This window comes from Tinamus guttatus, unplaced genomic scaffold (genome assembly GCF_059628265.1).
Source record: "Tinamus guttatus ecotype Peru unplaced genomic scaffold, ASM5962826v1 Tinamus_guttatus_pri_ptg000059l, whole genome shotgun sequence".
NCBI classification, from domain to species: domain Eukaryota; kingdom Metazoa; phylum Chordata; class Aves; order Tinamiformes; family Tinamidae; genus Tinamus; species Tinamus guttatus.
Window position 1 is genome coordinate 338734 of NW_028288593.1, and position 19960 is coordinate 358693.

A 19960-nucleotide genomic window follows, 5' to 3' on the forward strand; every position below is an offset into this window, starting at 1 on the left:
CCCACCACTTTTTGTTACAGGGATCGACAAGGTTGACTGATGGTGTTTGCCATTTAATGGTCTTAGGTCCTTTCAGTTTTGACAAAGAACAGAAATAATGAACAAAAAAGCAGCATGTGGCAGGACAGGCACATGCTTAGAGCTGCCCTTATCTCTCAGAGCAAGGTTGTATCTATGCAATGCAGTGTAGGCAAACGTGAACACAGTTCAAGGTAGCTACACTAAGTGAGCCCTGAAGTGCCTGATATATTGCAACACTGCTCAGCTGGGTAAATACTGAAGTCATAGTTAGTTTAATGGTGAGCTCTGGAGTGCCACAGTTCTTTAAAGCAAGTTCTGGCGTGCGTCTGTACTGAACTATGGCCACAGTGTTGGTGTACCCCCCAGGTGTATGTAGCTGCAATACCAAAATTTCCACACTGTGCAATAGCTTTTTTCTTTCTTACTATTTCATCATTTACAGGGATCGTCAACAAGATATATATGTATAACAGGACTTTAAATCTTACCTCATTGTACATAAGTGATTAAAAGAAAAAGATAATTGTGCATAAAAATGGCAAGTTTCACTTTAGCAGTATGATAGTCTTTTTTGTATACTTAAGTCTCATTCTGACCGCTCCCATTTTTTTGTGACAGATCTTCTGCAGTGGCCACAAATCAGCAAGTGCAGATCCCCTGAACTGGAGACATTTTCATGTTATTGGACCGATGGAAATTTTTATAATCTAACTGCTCCAGGAACAATACAGCTATTGTATATGAAAAGGTAAATAAAATGGAAAAAGAAAGGAAGTAGTCATTCGTTTAGATATGCCTCTTATTGCATTGCTTTCTTGCTATGATATGAACCATACTGTTTTTAAGGGCATAAAATTGTTTTTTAAATGCTAATTTTTCAATGTTACAATTCTTTGTTAATTATGAAGTCTCCTGTAGTAACCAGTGTTACTTGGAGAAAATTAAGAAAACTTTCTTAATAAATATGGATCTGTGTTGCAGAATACAAATTTGAACACTGTATGGCTTAGGAAGGGAGTCTTACTATGGATCTCCAGTTTATTTCTTATCAACCTAACATGTAGCTGTGAGATTCATTATGTCTCTACATTACGTAGGTGGATTTTGGATCCAAGGTAAAAAACAATGTTTCAGTGCAAATGATCTGCTGCAAGCACCAAGAGAGGGCAAACTTTAAAATTAATTCATATAGGATGGACAGATCAGGTATTTCATCTTTGCCCCAGGCATAAATGTGGTGTGATAAAAGGTGTGAACTGAACATCCACTTTGAAAATGTTTCTATTTTAATGTGCAAACATCATTGAAGGATCAGGACACAACTGCATCACATAACTGAGTATCAAACATAGCACAGGCCATACTATCCCATTACACCTTCATCAGGTGTTGGCTTTGTCAGAGCTGCAGCATTTCTTTTAGATAAGTGTCCAGCCTCATTGGGTGAGAGCAAAACATGTGCCTAGTCGCATGGAAGCTCTTTTCTCAGGTTATGTAGCATCTACATTTCAAATTTTGGTTCTTAGACAGCCACTCATGTATTGAAGGCTCCACTTGGCATAACTCGGTTTCAACCTCATCCTCTCATGTAGCTTGAGTGGCTCTTGGTAGGAAAAGATATTTTTGTTACACTTTTTAAAGAAAAGACTGTTATTTCTCCATCAAGCCTCTAACAGTATGTTTGTAAAGATTCAGCCTATTGGGTGTGAGAGTAGTATTAGAGATCAGCAACAGCAACAGCAGGACTATTCACAGTGAGGTTTGTTTTTCTAAAGTGATTTTAGAAATATGAGTAAACATCTGTCACTTTCCTGTAGTATATTTCTAACAACTTAGTCCTTTCCATTTTGCTTTAATGGAAGACACTTTGGGGTTTGGACCTGCTAGATAGTCTCAGCTCGGCCTCTCAGCTTATCTAGCTCAGCTAGCTCAGCTCATCTGAAAATGCCAGTATATAGAGAGTAGCAGTGTTTCTCAGTGTGAGGATGCCAACCACTCTTTATGACTCTGTGAGATTCTCTCCTTGAGGAGGTGAAATGATTCATATTAATATGATATTCCTGTTGCAGTTTTTTAATTTGCTAGTAATACGAATTTCTGAACAAAGTCAGAGTGGAAAAAACACAGTTAGTTTCTTCACTAGTAGTTCCAAGCCTGTGTCTTAGAAGTCCAGTATCACCAGTATTTCTCTTCCCTGTGCTGGGCCTCTGCAGCGCTCGCCCTCGGGCGCTTGTCCATGTGAGTCATCAGAGCCACCCAAACCATGGAAATGCCACCAAGAGTACATGAGAACCTAGGCACATCTATGCTGGTAGCTTGGATAATGGCTTGGCTTTTTTGTAATCACAATAAATATTGAAATATATTTCTCAGTTCCATACAAGTTGTGACTTAAGAACAGTTTGTCTTGTAACATCTATAATTTGTATCTTACGAAATCTGTAAATCTCTCTCTCATTTATATTATGTTTCTATTGTCATTCTAGGAATGATGAAGACTGGAAAGAATGTCCTGATTATATCACTGCAGGAGAAAATAGCTGTTATTTCAACACGTCTTACACCTCTATTTGGATACCATATTGTGTTAAGCTTGCCAATAAAGATGAAGTATTTGATGAAAAATGTTTCAGTGTTGATGAAATAGGTATGCTTCCATTTTGCATTTTAACTCTATTTTTTACCACAATAGGTATGGTTCTATAGGCTTTCTTATTGTTTATACTTCCTCATGGGAAGGCTAGCTTTAAAAAATATAACATATAGAAAAGGATTTGGTTTTGTAACATCTGAAATGTGAGCCACACCAGAAAGTATTACCTAGGGTTATAGAATGCTGCAAGGATAGAAGTAAATTTGTAGTTTCTCTTTATGAAAATCAGTGGTCACTCAAATATATGCAATGTGTGCAGATGAGTTTGTCTTTGTTGTCACTCCCGGCCCTCCCTAACGGACACTGCTCACCCTGTTCTTTGTGAGCAATGAAGGTGTCATCAAATCTTGATTCTGCAAAATTCTGGAACCATATAAGTTTTTTTTCCTTTTTTTTTTTTCTTTTCTTTTCTTTTTTTTTCCCCAAATCAGCTTTAGGTTGCAGAATCAGCATGCCTAGCACTTCTAAGCTAGAGCTTATATTTGTTGCCATATAAATTGTGGCTGTAATTTGACTTTCTGGATGTTACTATTTCTTCAGATCAGTGATATACACACATACAGTTACCACATTATTCCTGCAAGGAATATTTTTATTCATAATCAGAACTTTAAATTTAAATTAACAGTTTTAATTTTTGATGGATAATTGATTATGTCTCAGTCGTTTATAAGCTATTGGAGAATAAAGTGTAATGTATTCTTAGTCTTTATTAGTCATTTGAATAAGATTTTCATCAAGCATATCTGTCTCCAATGGCAGGATGCTCTCCTGTTTTTAAGCTTTTAGTTATTTTGTCATGAATTCATAGGATTAGATACTAATCAGCATATTTGTGATTAAGATGCTTTTTAAATCCTGAAATCATTTAGCAGTGTGTAGCAAGAATGGTCATTTCACATTGAAAACTGGCTGTTTTATTCCAAATACTCTGTTTAAACAGTACTACCTGATCCCCCTGTCCACCTTAACTGGACTCTGCTAAATACTAGTCAGACTGGGATCCATGGGGATATCCAAGTAAGATGGGATCCGCCACCAACAGCAGATGTTCAGAAGGGATGGATTACTCTGGAGTATGAATTGCAGTACAAAGAAGTTAATGAGACAAAATGGAAGGAGGTATGAAGCAAATACTTGTTATGTAAAAGTAGTACAGTGCAGGCTTCTTCTGTCCCTAACTCTTTTGTACTATTCTTAAAAGTAACAGGTTTGTAATTGCTAAGTAGATGATACCTTAAGTATAAATGTATTCTTCTGAAGTTTTCGGGCAAATATCTTAACTTTTCATGTCCAGATACTTAGCATACCAGTTAATAACAGCAGACCCTGAGATCCTTTTGTTAGATTAGAAAGTATAGTAATAATCAGATATACACAAGCTTTTCATGAATAAAATACTTCTCTATTAGTTTGCTAAACCTCAGCTGTTTGAAATAGTGCATGCATCCTTTTAATAGCTGAAATAAATATTTTATTCCTGGAAAATGTCACAGTGTCAGTCCAGATTTTCTAAGGCATCTGTAAAATTCTAGTATATATGGGAAAAGTGATTTAAGAAGAAAATACTTGTAATTTAATTTTTATAAATGCAACCAATGAAACATGTATAAGACATATAAGTTTCAGACAAGAAAGCAATTTGAAAAATGTGTCTATAAAGATAGGACTTGAAAAAATGAAATGTTTATACTGCAAATCTTTTAGGTTTTCTTTGAAGACCACTAACTTCTCATGAAGTTATTTTTCTTATTATGGAAAAAAAAATGTATCCAGCTTATCTGAATGTCTAGGCTAAATGTCAGTATGTTACAGAATATTTGGATATAGGGACGTCTTTCTAAACATCAGTTCAATGAAATAAGAACATGATTCAGAGTAGAAAAGTAGAACCTTTCTTATTTTATTAATAGGAATGAATTAACTGACAGAGTGAATCAGACACACTCAATAATTTGTCTTAACTTATAAAAGACAGATTACCAAGTGAAATATTTGTAGTGAAGCTGATTTGTTGGCCTTATCTGTGGAAGGCCTTTGACCCCTTCTCACCTTCAACCCTTTTCAATGCTAACATTTTCTGTTTATTTCTTATCAGTAAGTCCATAGTCAAGCAAGGCCTATAATGTCTATAATTTTTACTAACTTTTCCTTGTCTGAATTTCTTTCTATGTACTGACATTGGCTGTATTTATTTACTGTGTACCGTCTATATCTTAAAGCCTACTAATGGGTTAAGTTTAGGCAATAAATCAATACAGGAACAACTTGAAAGCCTGCAGGGTTTTGTATGAGACTTGCAAAAGAAGATGGCAATCCAAATATCTCTTTAAAAATGACAAGTCTAGATTTTTTTTTACACGACTTTAGCTATCAATCATACAAATACACTAATAAATCTCTTTGCTAGTTCCATTAGCAGTAATTCCAGTACGTCTTGAGAATAGTTCTTCTTGGGAGGGGCAAAGACTTGAAGTTCAATCTTTCTTCTTTCAGAAAACCATTAAGGAATTGCTGAATGCTCTACTTGCCTCAAGAAACAGTATCCCAGATGATTGTGTTCTATTGGGGCTGTATTGTGTATTATCCTGCCTTTCAGCCTACTCCACATGGCGTTATTCCTTGCAAAACTATCAATTAGAACACAAAAGTGAAATTTCTAGACAAAATTTTGATCTGGGCTAAGATAATAGCAAAAGACAAAACTAGGGTTCTCTCTCTTTGCATTCCTTTCTGCTTGTAAAAAGCAGGTATTTGTACAAATATCTTGTAAAACAAATACTGAAGCAGTAAAGAGGTACTACTGATGGATAGTGTATGATGGATGGAGAGTTACATTTTCAATTTTAAAATTATTAGTTTTATACACAAAGGATACTGGCTACTTAAATTTGACATAAAGTTTTCTACATGTAATTGATACAAATATGAATTTATGGGACTTACCAAACAAGGCTGGTTTGTAATTTCATTTTGCAGTCTTTGAGGGATGAACCTGTTTGGTTTTTTTATGTATATTGTACCTGCTTCTTTCAGTCCATTTGATAACTGAAAGTAGATAACTTACATCTTGGTATAGGGATTAAACTTTAATTAACAAAGTATTGCAAGAGTAAATCACAGTGCTGAAAGAATCGAAATTATTTCCTGAGAAACTTCCTAAAACAATAAAATCCCCATTCTCGTTTAGTAACTGTTCATGAGACAGATCCAAATTCAATGTAGTTACTCTTTGGAAAACTTTTGCTATTGTTACAAGTTATTTGTTGAATATCTTTTTAAATTTCTTATCTTAAAGTGTTGCCCGTTTCACTCACTAGACTGAAAATCTGTGACTCTAATGTTCGTGCAAGTTTGATAATTATGAGGAGCAACAGTCTCTGTGAGGCTGTGGTGTTCTCCTCATGAGGTGTGGAAACTCGCTTGTCGTATAAACAGTAGTGAAGAGTGATGATCTAGAAGTGAAGTACCAAAAAATGTATGCAAGGTAGGGAATCTTAAAAATCTACGTTTCCTCTAGTATTTATTATAGTTTAGATTGGGTTCATCTTTTCATTTATTTACAAAAAAAAAAAAAAGAACAGGCCCAAATCTACCTCGTGTGGAATGTCACTGATGACCACAAGTCAGTCCACTGTGAATAAGACCGGACTCTGGCGGACTCGCTGCTGGCTCTCATATCTTGTCGATTTTTTGTTGGCAAAGGTCAAATTTACGTTGCAGTATTCTCAGGGCAGCAAAGCCTGATGTACGGGGAGGATCATTTGGGGGATGTGAGCGAATGCACTGGATGGCCTGGCCACCATCCCCACAGAGCATGGGGCTGTGTGGGTGCCCGCCTTGTGCTGCCCCCCCTTTCACTCTCTGAACTGGTTTGGTACTTCTCCCACTTCTCACTCTATTTTCCACCAGGGACAGTTGAAGCCAGTGCCTAAATTGCCTAAATGAGTTTCCTATGCGCTGCCATTCATTTTTACTGGTTACCTTTTATCCTGTGCCTCTCATAGTTTTCACTTGATTTGATCCTTCTGATCAAATACGCCATTCCTTATTAGCACTTTCTGAAGTGCATCTTGTACCTCCAGCAAGTGAGGTCATTTAAATTACACAGTTGCAGTAATTACACTTCATGTTTTTCAGGTCTCCATTTTGGCCTGTATACTGCCCTTTACAAGTGCCTGGCCACTGCTGTCCTGGACAGTAGTGCCCTAGCATCCCTGGCATAAGAATCTCCTTTAGATGTCTCAATAAAAACATCTCATGCAAAAAAAAAAAAATGTATTCTTTCTTTGTGACTTCATAGCATGAAATAAGTAAGATGGGCTAGTGTGTGATAGTCGATTGTATTCCCTGTGCTATGTGAATTTATGTTTTGTGTACATTTTTTGTTTGCTTGCACTGGTCTTTTAGTGTGAGAAAATAATATTCTTCAGAAGAGGAGTATAAGGAGAGATTTCACAAATTAAGACCTCCAGTGTGTCTTCCTACATAGTTTGGTATGCAGCAATATCCAAGTATGTTGCAGTTAATGCTTAAATGTAAAAGTCTATAGAACTACAATCTGATCCCAGCTCTACCGTTGTCTCTTTGCATTATCCCACTTATATATACGTCAAGATTTTGGCAGCTATGCAGTCTTCCAAAAAGAAAGAAAAAAGGCAGATTTCTAAGGCATTTATCTAAGATGCCTTTAATTCATTTTCCTTCTTAAAACAGAATCTGTAATGGGGATTACAGTTGTTTTAGGACTTTCATATTATTTGAACAAGGTTTTTGGCACTGTGAAGATGGTAATAGTGTGTTATAACAGAAAAAAAAAAGATTTGCAACTTGATGAGATCACTGGGAGATATTCACACTACCTACTTGCAGAGTATATGGGCACAGCTGCCTTTTTTCATTGACTGGACTTACAGAGAACTTGGATTCTCCATCTCAATCTCCTAAATCAAAGCAGCTTGGTCGCTAGTAGGTTCAAAGTAAATGGCGTGAATTTTCTTTGAACGCTTCTTGTGGTGCCTTTGCAAGTTCCAAGTAGCAAATGTGCCTTTGATTGCTGATTTTGTGAATGCTAAGTTTGAATATGCAACAAACAAATCAGTCATTCTTTCTCTACAGCTAGAACCCAGGCTCTCAACAATGGTCCCGCTGTACTCTCTGAAGACGGGAAGAGATTATGAGATAAGAGTTCGATCAAGACAACGAACTTCTGAAAAATTTGGGGAGTTCAGTGATATCCTTTATGTATCTTTTTCTCAAGCAGGCCTTGAACTTGTTCATTGTCCTGAAGGTAAAGAAGCAAAAAGTAGCAAAGTGTTTTTATAAGCATTGCTGTGTTTTTTGTCTATTTGTTTATTCTTTCCTTTTATGTTTTATGCCTGAATATATTGTCAGCTTATTAAGTGAAATTCACTTGATGAGATTGAGAGTGTATAAGTTTTATATATGTGTTCAGAAGTAAACTCAGGAAAAAATCACAGCTCTTCAGAGAGCAAAAATATGGGTAACTTCAAAAATCAGAAACAATAACTGCTGTTGCCCACACCATAGAGTCTAAAATAACAACACACAAGTGTGTGAAATCGCACACTTCACTGTGTAAACTGATCACTTTAAAAGTGAGGCAGAGAATTGTCCCTTCCATAAAACCGGCTGAGTCTGTTATCAGAACTGTGCTGTGCTTTCCCAATGTCCCTGCAACTAGTAAGCACAGTGTTTGCCTCCTTCGTGCTTGTACTTGCTTTTGAAGTAAGACAGAAGAAGAAACAACTTCTGGGCACTACCTTTGGTCTGTTAAAAGAATGAGGTAGTGCCTTATCCTAAAGAATTTTCAGGTGTGAGAAACTAAAATAGCTCTTCAAAATATGATTTCCTTAGCACATTCTTTTAACAGACTTTGTTTTCTAGAATATTACTGGAGGTGTTAAAAAATCAAACATAACTCTTACCTTTCAAAATCTAGCTAGATTTCCCCCTTATTTTTTTTAGCTTTTTATATTAATATTTTTACTCGTATTTTATATGAACCCCTGGCATTTTTGCTACCCCAAATCAATCTGAATTGTCACAGTTTTCATATGAACAAAATGAAAAACCTCTGAAAGTCTAAGTTGTCATATGACACAGTTTTCCTCAGTCATTGCAACACAGATACCTGTAATTCTCACACAGCAGCAGTGATCTGATTTGATGGATGATTTCCCCTCCAGGTATTGAGTTGTTGGACTGGGACTAAGTTGGAAATTCTGCACAAGAAAAATGAGACAGCATACTCCAGTGTGGCAAAATTTATTTTTTCTTCTTCAGTACTTCACCGTTCAGAACATAGAAGTAAATTTGAAATTTTCAGCATTTCAATTTGAATGTAATCTTCCAATTTTTCAAAGCAGCACAGCAGGATATCCACAGCTCTCACTGACATGGCAAGGAGTTACTGCTTCTCTTTTACCAAAATTGGGAAAAATCTCACATAGGCCTATCTGCATTAAAGAGTTTAAGTCAAAATCTAACCTATGAATAGAGAGCTAGAACCAGTGCCTGAAAGTACTTTTTTTTCCAAACACTATATATTTATATTCATATATGGAACTCCATCCAGTATCTCTTCATCATAAAAATAAGTGAGGTTTTTATGGAAAACTTAACACTGGGAACAAATGAGAATAATCTAAGACTATAGCCAGAATATTTTTTTCTCTACTTTGTGTTTTCCACAGTGCCAGCTTGAGTATGATGTAATTGCCAGTATTTAAGAGAGAAAACATTTATCAGCATTATTCTTTATTCCTACCAAACTTACCAGTCATCTACGTTTTCTCCTTGTAACAATATGCAATGTAAATGAAAAGAGGAAAAGAAAGAATACCTTTTTTTTTTTTTTGCATTTGACACTACTCAGAACATAAAATGAATAATCAACCACTGAAAGAGTTGTGTTGTGATTTCTGACACGGCCATATTTTAGTTTCTGGGAGAGAGGGATGGCTTGCCTATGATTTCGTAGAGTTACACACTGTAAATAGTGTTCACTCCGTGCTGGCCAACAGAAGCAGTAACATGGTTCACAGCATTACATGGTATCACAACTACTGGCACGCTCCAAGCAGTCAGAACGTTCCTCTCATGACTGTTTTTGCTTCTTATGTTGTCTCTGCTTTTGTTGACATTAAAAACTCAGTCTGTTTCTGCAAGGATCCAAGTAGACTCACAAATGCAATATAGAAACCATTGAGACTGAAAGGGTATTTTTTGTTTCTGCTTACTACAAAACTTTTACATTTAAGTAACCAGAAATTCCCTTATTGTTTTTCATAGCTTTGGAATTTTTGGGCAGCAGAAGAAAAGGTTAAAATTAAACATGCAACAGAGGCGTAGATTCCTGCTAATCAATTTTTGTTCTCTTGTTACAGAAATTGAGTTTCCCTGGTTCTTAGTTGTCATCTTCGGAGCATGTGGGCTGGCTGTAACAGTGATCTTAGTCCTGTTGTCTAAACAACCAAGGTGGGCAGTTTTCATCTATCAGGTTTTGTTTATTTGCAGTTTAAAAAATAGGTGTTTTCTTTTTTTTTTTTTTTAATTTAGGGGTCTGAAAGCTATTTTAGAGATTGTTTCCCATCCTCCTAAGAAACATAGATGCTGGCATTTATAAGCACTGGGCCTTGAGCAGGGGGAGTCTGAGCAACAGGTCCTGTTCTCTTTCGATTGCAGAACATTGTATAGCACAGTATTTATTTGGCTAATTTACTGAAGGCTTTGAATGGAATTAGGTTTTTAGTCTGTTGAAGTTTTGTAAATACTGTTTTATACATTTTTTTTCAAAAATTCCCCCAATATATGTCAATATGTTTCTTGTTGTTAGACTATTCAGATGATCACTGTTTCTTCTCAGAGCCACGGGAAAAAGTTTTAGTCATAAGGCAGTATTTGGTCTCTGTGAACAGACTGATGCTCCTACAAATAAGATGACCAAAACAAAGCTCAGGATTTTCTCATTTATAAAAATGATAGAATGGTTTCAAAACAAATTCATTGCCCCAAATGTGTGTTCAGGGATGGGTTTCGGCAGAACTAATTCAGTTGGGATGTCATGGCAGCACCATCCTAGATTGTGGAGCAACATCACAGTCGATCCCCCATGCCTGTCAGTGGTCTCATATGTATGCTCTGAAAATGAGCATTGACGGGTGTTCTCATCCCAGCATGACAGCAAGTCATTGAAATGAGAACAAGACGGAGCAACGGGTGCAGTCTGAGCTAGCTCTAAGAAAAAATACAGGCAAGCAGCTCAAAGTTTTGGCAATGCTTGACTTTCAGGCAGCCCCTCCCTGTAGCAGCATCCCGGTTTGGAGCTCACATCAAGACTTCTGATTTGATGCATGAGAAAATCTAGAGGCGTCAGAATGGGGAGAGAGCAACTCACACATGGGACCTGGAGCTTGCTCAAGTGAGCACTCCGAGCCAGGAGTGGCTTGGTCTTGGTCACAGAAAATCCTGAAGGCTGAAGCATATCTGATCACAGCTCCTTCAGATTTTAGATGCTCCTCATGATTCTCAGAGGAGGCTTTCCTCCACTGAGGGCCCTTTATCTGGGATGTTTTTCTGGACTCGTTAGCCATAACCCTTCCTTTGCGTTGGGGGGAGTGGGAACTTCCATAGAGGAGGAGGCTACGTAGATCTCCCATAATGCCAAATACCAAGATTGAGTTTCCTCCTGTAGATGCAGGGTACCAGATACCAATTCCTATTTCCCTCAACTGTGACCTCACAAGACCCAAACGAGGCTCCCTAGGAGCGCTGCCCTATCTACAGTAGTTAGCTCATTCTCTGTAAAGTGGAGAGAGGCAGTTTTGAACTACCTGAGGGTAAGAAAGGAGCCCAGGTCTCACTCCTGAACAGCTTCTCCGGGCAGTGATAGGCAGAAGTTTTCAGTTGTTTAGTTAGACGCTATGCGCAGTCCTGGAGCACCTCTGAGAGCAGGGTCAGAGCCCAGCAAGCACAACCCTCCAGGGAGTAGGTGCAGAGTTACTGGGATTTTGGCCACTATTCTAACTTACTGGGCAGTGCTTGCCAAAGAAACAAAACACCTAGGCAATCTGGGCCTTCCATAGCTAGGCAGAAGGTGCCTAAATCTTTCTTTGGCACTTTTTTAAGGCTCCTCAGGTCCTTCCTGGGCTTCACCAAGGTTATTAACAAAACTAGTGTTTGGATTTGGATCTTATATTCTCATAGCTTACCTTCTCAAGTAGGCAAGTGATGCAGTATAAAGAAAATGGATGGATTTTCCTTTTGGGAAGTACAGTTCTTCTGTTTGCAAAAGAAGCACAGAGGTTAACTGGAGATGGTAGGCATGGCCCACCATTATTGAATTATTATTATATTATGGAGAATCATCTTTCTCTTTGGATTTTTTCCAAAATTTACTTGCTTTATGAAGGACTGGAATAATATCTATTTCTATACTAAGTATCTATGCATTAGCAAGTGACTAGTTCTCTCTACAAGGATAAAACCTATTTGGAAGGAGAGAAGGAAACAATCCTTCTCCTTAGCATTAGTTTAAATTGAATCCTCAAATTCAATTTAAATCCTTTCAGTTTTGAAGTAAACATTTATAAATGCAGTGTAAAATTCCCTTGTTTCAGAACATAAAGGACCATTTCAAACTAAAAAAAAATCTTTTTTTTTCCAGATTAAAAATGTTGATTTTTCCTCCTGTGCCAGTTCCAAAGATTAAAGGGATTGACCCCGATCTTCTAAAGGTAATGTTATGATCTAAAATCTTCAGAGTGGGAATCATTGCAGTAGTACCAGGTGAGAATTGTTCTCCAGGCAGAACAGTTTTACAGGAAGAAATCATGAAATGAAGGGATAAAATTGGTTTTCATAAAGTACAGAAGAAGAACTCACCTTGCAGCCATTACATCAGCTACACTTATCTTTCCTTAAGTTAACATTCTCAAAAAGCACAAAATTTTTCACTTGTTCCTTGATAACATTTGTTTTTTCTTGCTTTACAGAAAGGAAAGCTAGACGAAGTGAACTCCATCTTAGCCAGCCATGACAGCTACAAGACACAGCTGTACAATGATGACTTGTGGGTTGAGTTCATTGAGTTGGACATAGAGGACCCTGATGAAAAGAACAGAGGTTCAGATACCGACCGGCTCCTGACTGATGATCATCTGAAATCACACAGTTGCCTGGGAGCAAAGGATGATGATTCTGGACGGGCCAGTTGTTGTGAACCAGATATTCCAGAGACAGACTTTAGTGCTAGTGACACGTGTGATGCAATTTCTGACACTGATCAGTTCAAAAAGACAACTGAGAAAGAAGAGGATCTCTTGTGCCTTGATAGGAAAGATAACGAGTCGCTTCCTAGTCTAATCTTAGATACAGACACCCAAAAGCCTAATACGAAAAATGTTAAAATTCCGTGTGAAAATAATGAGTCGTGGCCACCTTTTGCTGACGGTGTTGAAGCATCCAGTCCCTCAGTCCATACCCAGCTAAGTAACCAGAATTCCCTGACAAATACTGACTTCTATGCGCAAGTGAGTGATATTACTCCAGCAGGCAGCGTCGTCCTCTCTCCTGGGCAGAAATCCAAGGTGGGGAGAGCAGAGTGTGAGGGTTGTGCAGAACAAAACTTCACCGTGGACAGTGCCTACTTCTGTGAGGCAGACGTGAAAAAATGCATTGCTGTGAGTTCGCACGAGGAGGGAGAGCCACGCGCTCAGGAGCAAAGCTGCAACGAGGACGCTTACTTCACCACAGAGAGCCTTACCACTACCGGCATCAGCCTCGGGGGGCCGGCAGCAGAAACCCCGAGCATGGAGATGCCTGTGCCAGACTATACTTCTATTCATATAGTTCACTCTCCACAAGGCCTTGTGCTCAACGCAACTGCGCTGCCTGTGCCAGACAAAGAATTTAACGTGTCCTGTGGCTACGTGAGCACAGACCAACTGAACAAAATCATGCCATAGCTCTTCTTTGACTAGGTGTATGCAGTATTTCACGGCAGAGAGTCAGCTTGGGCTTGTATGCTGAAACCAAAATGAAGTTTAAAAGTTTCTTGTGGTTGTTATAATTTTATCTGAGATGTTGAAACATAAAATATTCATCAAAATATTCCTATTGTGTTCTGTAAATATTATCTATGAATTTGTCTTGAGACTGTTTTACTAGCAGTGACTGTCTTGTTATTGTAGGTGTTGATTTTTGTGATACTAAGCATTGAAATTACTATGTTTAATGTACAGTAAATCGTGCTTTTTGATAAAGCTAAGAATCAGGTGGTTTAAAGTCTAAGAGTTTAATAAACATCATGCTGTTGGCAAAGATCTTTATAGCAGTAATTGGAAACTGAACATATAGGTGAAAAAAACAAAAAAAGCTTGAATAAAGAACACATTTATTTTGATTTATATAAATTAATAAAATATATTTTAATATTTTAGTCATAAAAGCATAAATGTTTTATATTACACTACACACTGTAGTTTAATTATGATGACCCATCTAAGCAATGAAATTGCTGCAATATTAGAAAAGTATTTTTTGCTTTATAAAAATTTTGTGTGCAGCAAAAAGAAAAAAAGAACAGATTTTTTTACAGAGTCATTTTATACCTCCAAGGAAACCTATAGAAAAGTTTTGAAATATTGTAGGAAACTACAGTAGCTGATCCTATTACTTTCTTACAGTAAGTAATATAGAAATATACATGAAATTGAAAGTTTTGTAGAAAACTTTAAAATATACAGAATATTCGGGCAAATTATATTTTCTGCTCCATCCGATCCTGGTTAATACTAATAATATACTTTTTTATAAGCAAGTTTTTGTTGACCACAGTATGTAACAGTGTACAACTACACTTTCATTGAACAATTTTGGAACACACATGAATAAGCTCTAGTGATTTAGCAGCATAATCTTTTCACATTTGACCAAGTTCTGAAGCCTTCTTACAGCCAAAGTTGTCACTACAGTCATTTGTTTGTGCCACATAAAGTGTTGATTAAAGCGATAAAGACTTCAGGATTTGGCCAGCAGTTCATTTTTGAAGCTATGCTGGGTTTAAATGACTTCAATGGATCGAGGGAATCGAATCCAGTGTCGTTCCAAGGTGTTGGTCTCTTTTTTGCAGCCTAGCAACGTCTCCTCTGATTGCATTAGGCCAGATTTCTGGAAGGAGGAAGGAGAGGAAACAAAACTCAGCAGGGGAAGCTTCTTGTTCTTAAGTATATTAGGAACTTTCCAGAGCTTTGCAATGAGCAGTTACTGCTTCAGAAGTTACCCTAGCAGGCCATCGTAGCAGAAGTACTACTTAGAAAGCAAATGGGGATCTTCCTTTCCTTTCCCTTCCCTGAACAGAAGTTTGTGAAGGGCAGCGAATGCAGCTCACGTTCGTGGTGTCTCCCACTGAATCCACCGAAGCTCTGTTTGTGACCAGGGGCTTCGGGACTGGACTCAACTACTGGGAGGGATTTTTAAGGTTAGCACGGACTTTATGATAAATGTGCATTAGATATTCTGCTAATTTGCTGCTATATTTTTCTAACAGCTACATTATTTACTTTCATATAAAATTTCATAGGTGATAGACACTAATACAATTAATGCCTATGTGTGTGTTTGGAAGAAATTTCTTACTCTGTTTCTATTGCCAAAAATAGATAAATACCTCAATCAAACTCAGAATGTCATTTTGGTACTTTACTGGTCACACAAGCCATTAAATGCCGGTGAGAAGATTTGTGTCTTTCAGTTTCTATTTAACTTTCCTGATGTCAGTGTTTTGTTTGTTTTTCTCAAAGTTTAATAAATGTATTGTCTTTGATCTGTCCCGGCACAATGTGTTTTATTGCAGATAATTAAATTTTTATAGAGTGTAGAGATTTTATCAAGAGAAATCAAGTACTTGTCATTAAATAAAGTAGATTGCAGCTTGCTCTGTATACAAAGAAAGCCAAATGGGATCCATATTTTCACTGATTGAGATGTATATAGCTAAGAATAGAAGCACAGGCCTAAATTTACAGGCAGAGGTAGGTACAGGACATGCTGTACCCAGCACTGCCCAAGACATGTGGTACTGATTTAGCAGCCCAGTTTACCTTTTGTGGGAACAGCATGTGATTGCAAACAAGTAAGCTGTGCTAGCTCCAGATTTGCACCTACAGCTGGAAGCACAAATCAGAAATTCTGACAAAGCTCATGAGCTGCTTAAAGCAATAGTTATAAGGAGTTTGTCCTAGGCGTATATGAACTCTGAAAATGAGTCTGTCTATGAAAACTGCAGTATCTTGAATGTGTTCTCTCAGTGTGTAACTCAGTAGTGCACTACAGCCCATCTTTTCTAGTGACTGAAATCAGTGTAGCTGTTGAAAGAATCCAACTATATTTATATGGGGAGACACTTTCCCCACAAGGGAATCAGGGTATGATTCAGTTGCCTACACACAGAGGCCCAGTCTCATGTAGGGGAGAAGCTCAGTATCATGTAGGGGAGAAGCCCAGTCTCATGTAGGGTTCACAGTCTGGCCTCCAGCTGCTGGTCCAGAACAGCACAAGTCTCTTGTCAATTCCATCTTATCTGTCAGCCTCAGTCACACCAGAGGTCTGTGTTTCAGTAAGTGAATTAATCCCTGTGAAGGATGTAGTTACAGGGATGTAAAGGGCTTTCTATCACATAGTCTAACTTACCATTTGAGGTAGTGGAGCTGTTCTGCTGTCCGTGTATACACGTGTCTACTTCAGATGGGCTGAACTGACCAGTGTTCTTGACTCTTCACACTATGATGGGAGCTTGGATGTCTCGCTCGCGTTCAGACACCAAAATGTGTCTGTTAATTAAAGTGTCTTAATGTTGAGCTTGTCTTAAGACAAACTGAAAGCTGTGTGAAGCATAGCCACAGGCAGCTTTTTTGATGGTACTGAGATATTGGGCTACTGCCACACCGCCTTCTAAAAAAAATAAAAAAGAGAGTGGCTGATGCACAGTCACAGATTGACTTATTTGCCAAGAAAAGAGAGAAAACATTTAAAATACTACAGAAGCAATGCAAAGTTTGTTTGAGGGAATGGGAAGAAGAAGAGGTAGGCACTACAGAAGATTACTTTTTTCATTAGTTTTTTTTATTTCTAGTTCAGAAAAAAATCCTAATTCAACAGGAGAATTAAATTGGTGAGAACTTAACTAGCTTTCATAGCTGTTTGACTCTGAAAAGATACCACCAGATGTATTTTTCCCTTGGAACTGCCTCTGCTTAAGTCTAATTTTATTGCACAAATTTTGCGCTCAGACTAATCCTTACTAATTACACACACAACCAATGCTGTGACTGCCACAGAGGCCATGCCCACAGGCCAAACAAAAGCAAGATGCAGCCCAAGTGCATGATTTGTGTATTGCCTAAGCGCTCTGGCATTCCTCACCTTCACTAACCAGTGCTAGTGGAGGGAGCAGGCAACAGGCGGGGGCAAACAGTCAACAACGCAGCGTGAGCAGTTGTAGGTGGGGCTGTAGGAGGGATGTGTGGATGACGACTGTAGCCAGTAGTTGTAATGAAAAGCAGATGCGGCCTTTTAAAATCAGTGCATCCAGTCAATTGCCATAAATGTTTGACAGTTTTCGTGGGTTTTTTTGTGTTTTTTTTTTTTCCCTATAGGGTTTAACATGCCTTTTGTGTAAGACCATCATTTTTCCCCTAATATATGAACTTCAGATCAGTGAAACATTGGCTTGCTGTAATTAGTCAGAGAAGGCATGAGGTCTGTCCAGGCCGTGCTGCAGACTGAGCCCCTCTCCTGCAGCCTGGAAGCAGCCCGAGCCGCGCGGCAGCCTCATCCTCCTCCGTGCGTGGCAGTAACAACGAGGTCCAACACTGCTGCCTTCTGGGGCCTCCAGTAACAGGGGCTGAAGAGGCAGAAATACCCCGTGCTTCACTATGGCCCTGAAGCTGCCTTTCAGCTCATTTGGAAGGAAATAAAAACTGTTTCCTAAGAGATACCTGAGTCTTATGAATACCAGGGAACTGATTTTCTCTTTTCTTTTTAGTAGCAAAATTAACACTGTTTTTTTTTCCCATTTGTATTTCAAATGAAATGTTATGACATTGTACAACAAAGACATTTGCTATAGAACCACAAGGTTTTTGTACAGCCTTCACATGCTAAGGAATACGTTACCTTTTCTGATGTGTTTCACAGCAGCTACAACCTCTGGTTACAAACTAAGGAAATAGCAACCTTGCCCTCCTGAATGGAAAACTGCTTCAGGAACTGGTCCTGTGAGCCAACTGAATGTACTTGCCTTGGAAGGGTAAGGCATAAGCTTGGAAAGCTACCAAAAGCAACACTATTCCTAGCAAAGCTGTGCTACCAAATGAGTGGGTCCAACACAGCTTTGGTGGGAGCTGCAGGTCTGACACGTTCCGCTCTTTCCAAGCACCCTGCCCTCCATCTGGGGCCCAGTTGTGTGAGATTCTTTAGACTCATTAAGTTGTTGACTTTCACACTGGAATTCTTTCTTTAAGTCATGGCACATTTTTTGTGATGGAATCGGAACAATTTGCTGGCGCCTTGAAATGCCATAAAGTATTTTAAGTTAAATTCCCTGAGCCAAACTGCTGATGGGAGAACCGGCAAGTCTGGACAAAGATCTGTGTTATCTACAGTTAGGTTTGCAATCCCTCAGGATTTAGGAAGGTAAAAATTTGCCCACTTGCAGTTTATACATTTTGTAATAGTAGTCAGACTACAACAACAGACTGGCCAAAGAATGACCTATTTTATGAAAAACCCTGGGGAGAAAAAGTCTGTTGCTTCTGCAGTATAAATTATTGCAAAGAAGTCTCGCTTTCCTCCTGGAATGTGCCTAATATTAATGAGCTGATTTCAAATAATCACCGATTAATCAATGATAACAACCTCGTAAACTTACTTCATTGGGTATTAAATGATTATTTAGATGCAAAATGTCAGTTTGAAGCTTGGCACTGAAGGTTGAGCACTACCAAAGAGAGCAGCAGAAGAAATGCATCTTCCCAGCTTGTATCCCACTGCCATAGCGCAGTGCTTGATGCCTGTGACATGGCTTCCCTTCCTCACAAGACTATCCCATCTTCCAAAGATGAATTGTTAACAAGCCATGGTTGGAGCCAGAGCAAGGGGGGAAACAAGGAAAATAAATCAGGAAAAAGGAAAATAAAGTACTATCCAAACGAGTTGCTTTGGATGGGATCAATTAGACAAGATACTACTCTAGCAGAAACGTGGTTCCTATCAAAGCAGCATGTTCCTATATTGTTTTAGATGTATTTAAGAACCTTTGCTACTGACACTAACAAATGTATATTTTGCTGTGTGGTTCAACCACTCAGTAGCACACTGTTTTTGTTTGGTTTTGCTTTAGTTTAGAAATTTAAGAAAACTCATCAAGAGAACTTCAGCATTATTTTATGACAGCATCAGAATCAGAAATAAATTATTAAAGTGGCATAATTATTGTAAACCTAATTAAAATTATTACAGTTTGACTCGTATGCCAACAGATAGATATTATGTAAGTGAGAAGGTGAAGGCCTGCACGCTTGGTTGCTTAGGTGTTCAGTGGAAACAGTGTAATTATTTCTGTTGATTTTTATTATGTTGACTTCATCCTTTCTTTACTGCTCTTCATCCATTTTCTCTGTCATATCTTTATGCCATTCTTTAAATGGGCTCTGCTATCTACCTGGTACGTGCATATGTTCAAAATCAACAATATATTCTTGCACAATTAGGTTCTCCCAAAATCTGGCATGAAGTAAATTATATTTAGACACTTTAATGAAAAATACTTGAAGACATTTAAGTTACACTCAAGGCATAAAGATATCTGAATCTATGTGTAGATAGACCCTTTCTTGCTTGTAGAAGAGATTAAAATTTGGTAATGTGGCACTGCAATGACTAAATGCAGGTACATGCCTTCTTTTTGGGCCCCGGCATTTATGTATGCATGTGTACGCACAGGAGAATCTGATCTAAACTGAGTCAACATAAATAAGCATTTGTGCCAGAAGAAAAACAAATAAGCTGTGCTACAAATTAATGTTTTCACTGCCACTTGGGTGGTGGCTGAGACTTCTAAAACAAAAAAACATTGTTCTGGCATTAAATTATTGTAAACGTCTGTAATCAGTTAACTGTAATCAGTTAAATATGAGGGGCTTTTTTTTGCCCTTGGAAACAGCACGTACTATGAGCAAAGCACTAGACCATGCTGCATACCTT

General features: G+C 38.1%; 1 protein-coding gene across 1 annotated transcript in view; it reads left to right on the forward strand.

Annotated features, from left to right (window-relative positions):
- GHR (growth hormone receptor) overlaps positions 1-14636 on the forward strand; it is a 61512-nt gene extending 46876 nt beyond the window's left edge. The window contains exons 2-8 of the mRNA XM_088540307.1: positions 640-769; positions 2508-2668; positions 3618-3796; positions 7793-7964; positions 10084-10174; positions 12363-12432; positions 12691-14636. Coding sequence (XP_088396433.1) covers positions 640-769; positions 2508-2668; positions 3618-3796; positions 7793-7964; positions 10084-10174; positions 12363-12432; positions 12691-13662 — 1775 coding nt within the window. The 3' untranslated portion in view covers positions 13663-14636. The remainder of the gene's footprint in view (positions 1-639; positions 770-2507; positions 2669-3617; positions 3797-7792; positions 7965-10083; positions 10175-12362; positions 12433-12690) is intronic.
- The last annotated feature ends 5324 nt before the right edge of the window (positions 14637-19960 follow it).